This window comes from Dermacentor andersoni, chromosome 2, assembly GCF_023375885.2.
Source record: "Dermacentor andersoni chromosome 2, qqDerAnde1_hic_scaffold, whole genome shotgun sequence".
Taxonomy (NCBI): domain Eukaryota; kingdom Metazoa; phylum Arthropoda; class Arachnida; order Ixodida; family Ixodidae; genus Dermacentor; species Dermacentor andersoni.
The window spans coordinates 78,032,958-78,045,187 of NC_092815.1; the positions used below are offsets into that span (position 1 = coordinate 78,032,958).

The 12,230-nt window shown below is 43.8% G+C and overlaps 1 protein-coding gene across 5 annotated transcripts in view; it reads right to left on the reverse strand.

Annotated features, from left to right (window-relative positions):
- Nucleotides 1-12,230, reverse strand: part of Rbcn-3A (rabconnectin-3 alpha) — a 177,208-nt gene that overhangs the window by 132,975 nt on the left and 32,003 nt on the right. For all 5 annotated transcript variants that reach the window (XM_055076936.2, XM_055076938.2, XM_055076937.2 and 2 more), the window contains 4 exons: nt 10,071-10,386; nt 5,476-5,625; nt 2,683-3,044; nt 607-754 (listed from right to left, as the gene is read on the reverse strand). In XM_055076936.2, coding sequence (XP_054932911.2) covers nt 607-754; nt 2,683-3,044; nt 5,476-5,625; nt 10,071-10,386 — 976 coding nt within the window. The remainder of the gene's footprint in view (nt 1-606; nt 755-2,682; nt 3,045-5,475; nt 5,626-10,070; nt 10,387-12,230) is intronic.

The window sequence follows — 12,230 nt, forward strand, 5'->3', positions numbered from 1 at the left end:
TTCAAATAAATATGGTACTATTTCTAGATACAGGACAGGCTGAGAATTTTTCTATGAAGGAGCTGCTATTTAATAAATTTTACTTAAAGTTGTCATTATAGCATGATACAACAAATAGCATGGTACTTTGCTACAACAGTAAATCTTTGCTGACAGTGACATTTTTCTGATGGAGCACTGTCAAGCTCCCTGAATGTGGAGAACCAAAGTTCCAGGTGAAATGTTAATTGCATGGCCCCTTGCCCTCCAAAAGTGCTCACAGTAACCAACATAGCAGGAGGTGCTTTTTCAGCTTAGCTTAAATCTAATATTGATTAAGTGATGCATGTTCACTGATGCAAAGCTGTAACTGAGTGCAGGGAATAATCAGGGATCATTGTTTGGAGCATGCATTTGGTTGTGCCTCGCGCGATTGGCGTAGGCTGCGCCAACTTCATCAGCTGGATGAAGTCGGCGTGGCCTAGGCCAATCGCGCGCGGTGCAACCGAACACGTGCTCTGAACAACGATCCCTGATCACGCCCCAGATTGCTTGGTCTGTGTTCTAAAAAAGAAACTGTTTGTAATTATGCAAATTATTAAAAGATCTACAAAACTAGTAACTCACATCAGCATTATCCTTCCGACAAGCTGCTGCCAACACCTCGGCAAGCAGTGTGCGCGCATCTATCACAGCTTGGTAGACTCGTAGCTGGAGACCATCCGAGGCCACAAAGCAGGCACTTGGTGAATTGGATATGCTGCCCAATGTTGTGCTGCATGGTTTCAGGTGAAAAAGAAAACGAAAAGCACACATTAACTTCTTTACTCAAAACAAATACATATTTAATTAAACAGGCAAACTAGTAGTGCGTTCAATCTTCCTATGCAAAGATATATGTACTAGCATTTAACCCAATGCACTACACTAATTTTTCAAGCTGCATTGTTGTGGGACACAAAAATCCCCAAAGGGTGCAAATTTTTGTAAGAGTGTAGAAAATACTACCATGCACTCAGTTTCCTATTCTGGTACCAGCAAATCTTCTCATAGGTCGTCGCATGTTGCCATTCACAACTATCGTCGCCAACAATACTGCGATAAGCATCTTTACCTATTTGTTTCACAGCACGTGTGGCGCAAGTAATGCACTGCACGCTTTTGATAGGCAACAAGTTGCCGATAAGTCAAATACTTTGCCGTTCCCTGCTGCAGGCAGCACAATGTGCACGTCATGTCTTGCTCTGGCAGCATCGTGGCATCATATTCCGCCGTTGCACCCCAGCTCGATTTCGTTTTGGTTTAGCATCACTGTCTTGAAATGACAATGAGCTCCTTGGGCCACTCAGGCCCCAGCAGCTCAATCAACGCACATCTGCATCTCATGCTGCAGTGATTCTCACTGAATGGGCACATCAAAACTTCTCGCCGAATTGCTCTACTCGAAAAAGTTGCTGACCCAGGCGGAATTCGAGGTGAGTGAACGTAAGCTTGCCAATGCCACAAAAATGACAACCCGCATCACGGCCAGCTTGGGTCCCACAATATCAGTGCGTGTCAGTGTCACATGCTGCAATGATTTGTGCAGCATTTTGCATTATGTAGATATAAACTACAGTTGGGTCTGCCGAATTTTTTAGTGACTTCGGATTGTACACTTTCCTAGATAGGATGTTTCTATTGTGTTTTTATCCAAAATGAATGAATGAGGTTCTACTGTGCTTCCAGAGGGAGTAAGAACTCGTTATATATAGCTTTGCTGTCTTTGATGTATCAGCTGTCAGATTGGCATACATATGTGAAGTATTTTTATGAATACATCAAGTCAATAAGACTCTTCAGACCTGAATGTTAACTTGTGAATTGTTCCGCTTATATGAAAAAATATTTTGTTAAAGATGGCCAATATCCACAGCCACAAAGTTGTTTGAAGACAAAAGGAGGAAGTTCAGGCAAATCCACAGCATTGCCTGTCATTGTAATGCTGGCTGAACCATCATAGTTGTGGCTCCTGTAGACCCTGGCATCAGAGCTTTCTCTAGTAATTTCTTTAGGAATTCTCAACAGCAGTAGTGCATTGTTTCATACCATAATCACCTGCCACATAGCTTTGCCCTTATCTCCCACTTCCCCTTACCCCAATGAGGAGTAGCAGGCTGGAGACATGCTCTCCAGGCCAACCTCTCCTCCTTTCTCATTAAAATCTACCCCTCCTCCTCAGAATCACACTGCCATAACCACTAAGTAAGTCCACTCTGTGAGCGACAAAATACTTGCTTCAGAACTTGTCAGAACTTGTTTCCAGAACTCCTGTGGCATACTCGGCACTTCTTAGCTTTTTTTTTTTTTCCTTCCATGAAACTTCCACTGCCTTGTGGATTTCCACAGAACTCATTTGCCATGTGCACTTCGAGTTGCATTTGCCATTGGCCTTTGATTTGTTAGTCTCAGGTGGCAGAGGAACTGTCCTAAATGTGCTGGTCCCTCGTTCAATCACCAAACCAGAATGAATTTTCTTCAACTAAGCAGCTTTCTTTCTGAGAAGCCTGTGTAAGTTTCCTTCGAAACTTCATGCTACTCTTAGGTGAATGGCAATTTTTTACCTTTCATGAAACATCTTCCAACTTGCCGATTTCCGCAGAACTCATTTGCCCCATCTCTCAGAAAGTTATGTAATGTGAAAACAAGAAAGAAGGGGGGAACCTGGGAAGCAGTGTGGGAACCCAGGCAACGTTGGAGAAGGCAGACGGCTCGAGCGAGTTGATGCGGGCCAGCTCGGCAACACCACCAGACTTGGACAGGGGCCCCACAGACTCCACCTTCCAGAGGATGAGCTCACTGCAGAAGCCCTCCGTGGGTGCAGCAGTGGGCGCACTTTCGCGCCGCCGCTTGTCCAAGTAGTCCTGAGGCTGCGGCTGCTCGTCTTCCTCGTCCAGGGGCTCCTTCCCTTTGGGGAGGTTGTGGTGCGACGTGGTCAGCAGCAGTGGGAGCACAGGATGGCACGTGATGTCGTTTATCCTGAACCGATGGCCCGATACTCTAGCTGCATGGCCAATACTGAGCACCTGTAATGAACAGTCAGGCACAGCAACTATCAAGCGTTCCTTGCGAAAAAAGAAAGAGAGAGAATTTAGAGAAGTCAAGCTATTCAGTTGTGTCGTCGCTTTAATGCATTCACATCTTCACCACTTCACATCTTATGACCGACTTTTGTGTGCCAAAGCAACAAGTAAGCTACAATATAAACAGGATAGCAGTGGGCTCCAGGTTATCTTTAGAAATTTCAAGCACTTTTAACATTCCCCAAAATATCACCTCACAGGCAGCTTTGCATTCTATCTCTATCTCAATGCCACCTGATAGCCAGGAATCAAACCTACTACATACCTTGACTTACCAATGCACCACGTCCATCAGCCCAGTGCAAAGGACCAATAGCTCATGCTGTCACTTACAAAGGGAAATGAGGTTGGTTGAAATCAGGCACTTTAATTAAACCTCAATTAACGCACCCTACAGTATCAATTCAACTTCATTTGAGTTCGAAATCTGTAAAAAAATGCTTTTTCATTTCGTTACATGAAAAACCATTTAATAGTGCGCTATAGAAGTGGGCATTGCAGAAGCAATCTTGAATTCCCTATACTCATGGCAAAGCATGATTGACATCGTTTCCATAAGCAATGAACCATTCTTCCAGCTTAAGTCCAGCTTAGCCATTTGAGCGTCAATGCTGTAATTATACGGCGTTGCAAACATGTCCCAAATGGCCGATGTCATATATTTACGGTGCCATATATATGCTTAGTTTTTTAACTGTTTGTTGCCCAGCAAACAGTGCCACTGTGTGTGGATACAATAAAAAAAAATTTCTTTTTTGGTCCTAAGTTTCTTGGTTTTCATTTCACGGCTTCTTTAGACTGGCATTTCAGTGACCGCTCATGCGTTAGTTTTGGTTTTGTCTGGCGGACTGTTTATGTTCGTTGAGCTCGTAAGAACTGATATCTATCTGGTTTCTAATCTCTCAAAGGGTCACTGTTAGATCTTCACTTTCTGTTACTCACAGGAGTGCAATTACATCTGTTCACAGGCATGTGCTGGTATGTACAAATGATGCCGCTTTATACGAACGATACTGCCATGCCTGTGTTTCTTTTTTAGAGAAACTGCTCGCAAAAACTGATTGCCCCTCGTCGGCAACAGAATGAAGGATTACTGCAAGTTTCCAACTCATTTAGTTTTACTGAAGGGCGCACGACCATAGAGTTTTCTTGCTTGCGCTTACACACACGATTCGTTTACGCTATGGGCGTACATGCTTGTTGCTCTGCTGCAAGTGAGTCGAGCGGCAATGCCTCCAATGTGGACTGCTACCCAAGTGCCAAGTCAGATTATATCTATTTCAGTGTATCTACTTTTTTATTCTTATTTTAACTTTTATAAGTATTTATGCAAGCCTATCTGTATTCATGAAGAAACAATGGGTGTTTACCTATGGGAAATATGTTTTTGTCATCTTATAGTCACTCTAGATAAGTTGCAGTAAATTTTTTTCAAAGTAGGTCAGTCTGAAGATTTTAAATCTGCAATGAAAAGATTCAATCCTGGGCAGTCACATTTGGCAAAAAAGTCAAGTGCCGTCACCCATGATTGCAAAAAGCACACAAATGCATAATATATACTGCATGTTGTAACCCTTCAAACCATTTAGAACCCTTTAAAGCATTTAAAGCGTCAACTTTAATTGTTGCACACATCAATTGTAGCAATCGTTCCCGTAACTCCATTTTTACCATCTGCGAAAATCAAAATGCACACGGGAAAAGCTGAACTAAAACATGGCCTATGTGAGATAACGTGAACCTGCAGTGCTTTGTTCTGACTTTCCTACCACTAAACATTCTCTATGTCCTTTACTAAGCACCACGGAATAAGTCCAACAAATATTGTACCAACTACTAAACATAGAAACAAGAAAGCACAGTCTAGTGTGTTGCAATTTGTTCATGATTGAGTTTATGTTTGCAGCAAATGAATACATGCCATTTTCACACTGCTGCACATGCTCCCACTTACTTGTCACCGTGCTACTGAGTTTTCTCCAGCAGTACTCCTATGTCACTTTTTCTTTACTTCTCCGTGTATGTGTGGCAGGTTGTGTGGTTGCAGTTTCGACAGAACTGAGCCGAGAACTTTCGTGCAGAATATTGCTGTTAGCAAGTTGAGCACTGTTGGCAGTGCTTGCGTTGTAACCTATGCTTTGGTGATCAGCTTTAGCTAGAATTATCCAACATTCAATGCAATTAGCTTTTTTCCTTAATAGAGACATACGAGGAGAGTTTAAAACTTTCTAACGTTGTCAAATAGATAAAAAAAAAATTACCAAGATAAAATTAACAGAAATCAACTCTACCAGTTTAACCTTTTCTTGGATGTTGAAACTGTGGGGCACTGTACAAGTGTCCACACATGTTCACTGCAGTGTGCTTTACGTACGTGGGTGAAGTGGGACTCCTCACTGAATGTGAGGTGCCACAAGTTGAGTGACCCGTTGTGGTGCTTGGACAGCATGCACACACTTGGTGTGGGGGCAACTTGGCAGCAGAAGGGGCGCGGTTTGTCTTCTGGGTCTTCATTTTCTTCAGCCTGCAAGAAAGGTCACGTAAAGGCACTGTTGCCAAGGGGTGGCAATCCCAGCAAGTTGCTACAGAAAAGCTCAAGAGAGACATAGCACATAGGAGCTCTTACGTACATAAGAATAGTTCATAAAGCACCTAAATGAAAACAGCCGAGCTTCTTCTTGCAATTAAGATTAGACAAATTACTTAAGAAAACAATGGACCCTCCTTCTGGCATTGTAGCACAGACTACTTGTTGGTGTCCCTTGCAGCACCAGTTACAGGTCAGGTTCCAGCTTGACAGAAGCCACTGGTGAAATGCTAAAGTAAAACATCCACTGCATCACTCAGGCCATTTGTTTATTATTGTGATAGCAATTATATGGACACTCCAAGCGCATTTCTGCCATTGACGTCAGTGCTGGCTTCAGCATTGTCATCACTGTGAAGTTCCATATAAAGTCCAAGGGCGATAACCGTCGCCACTCACCCTACTATGTATGTGTGAGTGAAAGTGTGCAAGTGGAACTGATGATCGCTGCTCCATGTCGCCCGTGCGAAAGAGACAAAAGCAGGGAGAAAGCGTGCAGTCGTCCAGCACGTGCGAGGCACCGGGAAGAGGGGAGGGAGGAGGGGTTCTACTGCGCATGTGGTACCATATCTCGAGAGCGATCTGCATAAGGGGGCGTCGGTGGCTCATAGCTTTGTGCATGCTGTGTGTTCACGGTGCTCACTTTGTGTTGAAGCAACAGACAGCAAAAATGTCACTTCACTTGCTGCTGCTGCCACGTTTCCTCATGTCAGCGTGTTGACAGCAAGTTCCGGCGGTCATCGAGTGAGGTGCGTTAATGTTCGCTTGTGCGCGTGTGACACCATGCTTGTTAATTCAGTTAGTACGCCTATGTTTACAAGTTTATACAGCCAATAAAACTACTATCCTTACTTTGTATAGTTGTTTACTACTTTGCTATCACAATTGATGCTTTGCCTTTCGGGCATAACTGTGACCTTTTAAAGCCTCCATGAGGAAAGGTCAAAACCGACCATAAAGCTGCTATAAAGCTAGAAAGTGAGCTTCCATGCAAAGCCCGAGTAACATCACTGTAATAAAGAAATTTCCATAAACATTTGACATATGCCTCTCATGATAATAATGCCTGTGGACATCAATAATTATCTGTAGAGAGGTAATGACTAAGTTAAGGAAAGCACATGGAAAATATCCCCTTTCCTTTTCTTGGCTTGACTGTCAATTGAATTCTTATAATTGTCGTTAATAACCTAACCCCACTCTTTCTTTTATTCTTCTCTCGGCAAATATGTAGTAATGTAATTCCGATACAGTTAAACCTCAATATAACAAACTTCAATATAATGAAGTGTGTTTATAAACGATTTCAATATAACAAAATTTCACTGCTACCGCGAAGGAATATTAATAAATGGAAACTTCAGCGGATGCACATGGTCAAATACAGTGGACTCTCTTTAAACGGAACCTCAAGGGACCAGGGAAATCGGTTCCATTTATTAGGAGTTCCATTTACTGAGAGACAAAGCTGAATACAACTGTATGAATACAAAACCAACCAACCATGAGAATGGTGTTATGTTTAAGAAGCAGTTCCCTTTAAGCGATTTCTGTTTATCGACATTCCACTGTAGTTGAATTACAAATGAATGCTTATGAACACACCTCTCTAATCACGCACCACACGACCAAGAGCGACCGCAGAAGTGGAGCAGCGTCATGTTCCACATAAATTCCAACAGTTGCAATAAAATTGTATTGCACCGTGTGCGCAGTATGCTTTGGGTGCGAGTGAAAGCGTGTGAGGGTGAGCCGAGAAGGATGGTGGCTTGATGAGTGCCGTATTCCCGTGCGAGCAAAGGAAATATGGCATTGTCTACCAGCGTGTTTAGCCCTGGAGGTTGTGTAATTTTGATCTTGGGACGCGTTGGGGAGAGAGGCAGACGTAGCATTCACTCACTGTTGGCGGCATTTTTCATGATAGCGTCGTCCAACTGCGGGCGACGTATAGGTTCAAGCAATGGCGCTGCTTTGGTGGCAGTCTTAGGTGGCAGAGTTAATTAGTGCCATCCATCAAGCTGGCAGGAAAGCAAAACCTTTTCCCTCTCACTCTTCCTCGCAACTATGCTCCTCTCATCCTTTTCAATTCCCTCGTAACTCCCTCACTTTCGATGGTCTTCATGCGCGCATGCGGCTCCAGGACGACGCCAGCTTGCTTCTTTAAGTTTTGTTTTCTGCCGTTATTGGGAAGCGAGCGTTGGCTGGCGTGGGCCGTCTCGCAGTCCTTGCTCGCTGTGTGCTTGTGCGCCGTGATATTTCACAACTTGCACCATTCGTGCATCATGCTATGGTGCATGAATACTTCAAAGCAAGTCCTTCTTTTAATTTGAACAAATTTTCGGGCCCCTCTGAGTTCAAATTATGGAGATTCGGCTGTCTAATGTAAAGTGTGCCCAGCAGTAAAAATACAGTTAAACCTCGATATAACAAAGTAGGTAAAATTGGCAATTTGCTTCGTTATATCGAAATTTTGTTGTATTGAAATTTGACCTTTAATGCGAATAAGTGCAGTCGCTGATCGATTTTTCTTACAAAGGAAGGAGCTGCAGAATTTTCCGAATTATCAGGCAATCGAAAAAAGGCGAATTTGAATTGGAAAACAATTTATTTTGATGAACTTGAAAGTTGGCGACGAATGTACGGTTTTGTGCTACATCAACAATATCTTAACATCGGCGGAACGAATTAAGCCAAGCCCCTGTGGATGATAGCATCGTCCCAGTGTGGGCGATGCTATTATGAAAAGCGGCAGCAGCGGGGACTGAATGCTTCGTCTGCCTTTCACTCCAATGAGTCACCGAAACTCGAGATTATGCAACCTCCAATACTGAACACGAGGGAAGAGAGCTTACATGATGTCACACCGTCTGGGCATGCCCACTCTTAGCACGCGCGGCAGGTTACCTCTAAAGCAGGGTGCGCGACTGCGTATGTGCTCAACGGCACATACAGCCATGCGCAGCCACAACCAAGACACACGCCAGAATTTGCAATGTGCACCAACTTACTCCTCCCCCCCCCTACCTGCCTTTCGCACCCGCTTGATCGCATTACCACAAGCTCGCTCCCCTCCCCCTCTTTCTTGTCTCACCTTTGCATGCTTTCTCTCGCTCTGGCAGCAAAAAGTGCACGGGGCACGATAGGATCTTATTGCACTTGGACTTTATAAGGAACATGATGTGGCTCCACTTCGGCAATCACTCTTGTCACACCGTGTGCAATTTGAGAGGTTCATTTGCAAGCAGCAATTTGCAATTCAATCATATGACCATCTGCGTCCCATGGAAGTTTCCATTTATATTATGTCGGCATTCCTTTGTGGTGGAAGCGAAATTCCGTTATATTGACATCGCATACAAACACACTTCATTATATTGAGGTTCTAAATACATGGTGTTCTATACACAAGAGGTTATGAAAAGTTAAATATTTTGTTATACTGAGAATTTCGTTATACTGAAGTTCGTTATATCGAGCTTCAACTGTATAAGCAGAAAGCAATCCATTAAAAAGCAATTTACAGCCACGTACACAGCTCTGAACAGATATTTAAGAGTTTTGAGCACTGCACCCAACTTTATTTATCTAGGGCTACCAGCTTGCCAGCTGAAGAAAGAAAAAAAACTCATCTTTGTTTAAGGCATCACACAGCTGTGGGTTGCAAGTGAACAAAGCTTTGCAATTTAAAAGAATGGTGAATGGGCATTTAGCAGCTTTGAGGTCTTTTGCACTGATGCAAAACTGAAGTGCAAGCAAGCCAAAATTAACTAGAATGTAGCATTCGTCTCGACTTTCATAAAAATCTGTGCCAGTCTCATGCTTCATTGCTGATTTCAAAGTTCTTGGGCTATGGCTTGTCTCATAAACAGCCACACAGTAAGGCTACAGTGCACTTTCCATAACAACATGACAACACAATACCAGCAACTATGCAATATCCATGTACATTACGGTTTACTGTTAAAGGAAACGCCTAAATGGTATTCAAAGCAACATAACATGAATGTATCATGAACATCACAGGAAAGTAACTCTTGATTTGACATGTCAGGTAAACTTCTAAGAGCAGAAAGTGATTGCTGGTGCTTTCATGTCAAAAGTGGGCTTTAAGCAGTCCAAAACTAATAACTTGGTGCTCCCTTTGACAGTAAACAGTACTGTACATGGCTGGTGCTCGTTCACAGGAATATTAGAGTATATGTGTCTATATGTATACATTGCTAGTTAAGAAAATGAATACAGCAACACGCACATGAATACTTAGAGAATAGCCACACAGTAATGCTACATGGAACTTTCAAGTAAGCGCACATGAAAAGACAGACTACTGCTTTATTTTTCAGTCTCTCTGGAAGCACATACAGAATATCATCACTACTGACCTGGTGTACAGGTCCCTGTTGTTGGGATCCCTGTTGTATAGATCCAGATTTCACAGATGCCTGCTGCTGTACAGGTTGGGGTGGAACCACCAAGGTGACTGGAGCAACAGGCGTGAGAGGGCTAGGCTGGGCCCATGCTCCCAGCCCTGACAGGACGGTGCGCAAGTCAAGGCCAGCCGTTGGCAGGTAGAGGGCCAGATGGTGCGACAGTGTGGCCGCGTCCCCCAGGGGAATGGCAGTCGGAATGCGAGAGGAGAAGCTTACCAGGGCCTGGCGGAACGACCCGGGACTGCACTCATCCAGCCAGTCAACCAGCCTGCACGACAGTGGTGCCAGGGTAGACAAATTAAACAGAGCATAGTCTAGGAGCTGTCTCAATGAATAAATGTGGCAGTGCCCAAACGTGCGAAATGTGAACCATGGTCACTTGAGAAATAATTGACACAGCATCAACAAGCTGTTTCTTAACAATTGGAAGTGCCGGCCAAGCCAGAGCCTGCAAATTGTGTGGGGAGATTATAGAGGCAGAAACTACGCAGAATAGGTAACTGTGAAGGATCTCATAAGTTGCCTTTTCATATCGAGCTCATATGTGATATGCTACAAAACCAAAAGCATCTGTATTAGTGACAGCCAACTGTGTTATCAAATCCTTGTTTGCTTGTATAAAAGTTTGCCCAACAAAGAATTTAATTCTTAACTCCCACCTTTGGCAGTGCCTTGTCCTCTACAATCACTACAATGTGACAATATTTCATGTGGTACACCAATGAAGTATTGGGCACAAGGACGTATGGTGGCACCGTTTGCTGGTAGCATCGCATTGACATGGTATGAGGGATAACGTGGTGCACTCCTTATATGGCAAATTCAGGTGGTCACTTCAAAGCGCTCAAGAGGTATTCATCTTGTTTTGGGTAGCAGAGAAAGACATTCCGAGTACATTCGGTTGGGTCTTTCAGATCGGTGAAATCCGACTTGCAGCGCCCAGAAATGCTCCCACCCATGATGTCGGGGCAAATGCAAGGTCAGGCAAGTTTTCCGTCGTGCGAGCGTTATATAGCTTCCATCAGCATGCTTTTGCCGGTGTCGGTGCGGCCGTTCAGGCTGCTGTGCTTTGCATGCCTCACATTATTGTTCGCAATATGGTAACAATTGCATTTCTTAGCAGTCTCCAGTTATACTTTTGACTCAAGAGGCAAAAGCAGGGACAGCATGTTACAGTCATGCCGAAAACTTGCTGTGCTGGCATAAGACTGGTAGGACTCTCTTGCAAGCGACAGCCACTGTAGAGATTGCCTTTGTAGCCTACAATTTTTGTCTGGTTTGCACTCTCACTGGCCGTGATGCTACAATGCTGTGTGATGTGGCGGCATTCAGTCAGGCATCACAGACAGTTTCCCTCAACCGTAGCTCTCATCTCACTTTCCAAAAAGCTACCCGCCGTTCGGGAGGTGCGCGTTTTCTCTAACTTGGATCTGGAGCATCTTGCATTCCACCTTTGAGAAGCAGACAGACCACCCAAATTTACCAATAGTCTGGCTACTGGTGCTCAACTGAAAGACGCCATGCAGATTATCTTTTCTACATTTCTGTAAGTGCCTCCAAAGTGAGGGAAATTGTTTACTGCCAAGTTAATGGTCCTGGGCAAACCAAAAGCACAGAATACTTTACAGACACCCTCTCTTCACAAAATACATACGGCCACTTTGTGCCTATATACCTTTTTCTTATGGGCGCTGCCATATTGCATAGGCAGTGGCGTCATCTATGGGCAGTCAACATGCTGTCTTGAGCAAGTGCTTCATGTTGTATGCCAGGTATATGTTTGGCAGCATTTTTGGTGGTTGTTTTTGCGCTCGTGCAGTCTATTTATTATGATGTGGCATATTCTAAAAGGGAAATGGTTCTGTGAGAAATACTGAAGCGATTTAAATTAGCATAGCCCGAGTTTCTGCTAGCATTGAGGTGGACGGAGTGCCCAGTGCGACGTATGCGCGCATGTTAATTTGAGCCTACAATCAGCCTCAGAGATCAGTTGCATATTTGTGAAAGTTTGTTTCACGAATGGGACCTCACTGCAGCATTCTCACTGTAATTCTAAGCTGTGGTTTAGCAGCCATGAATAATTACAAAAAATATGGCGATCTAAACATCGCG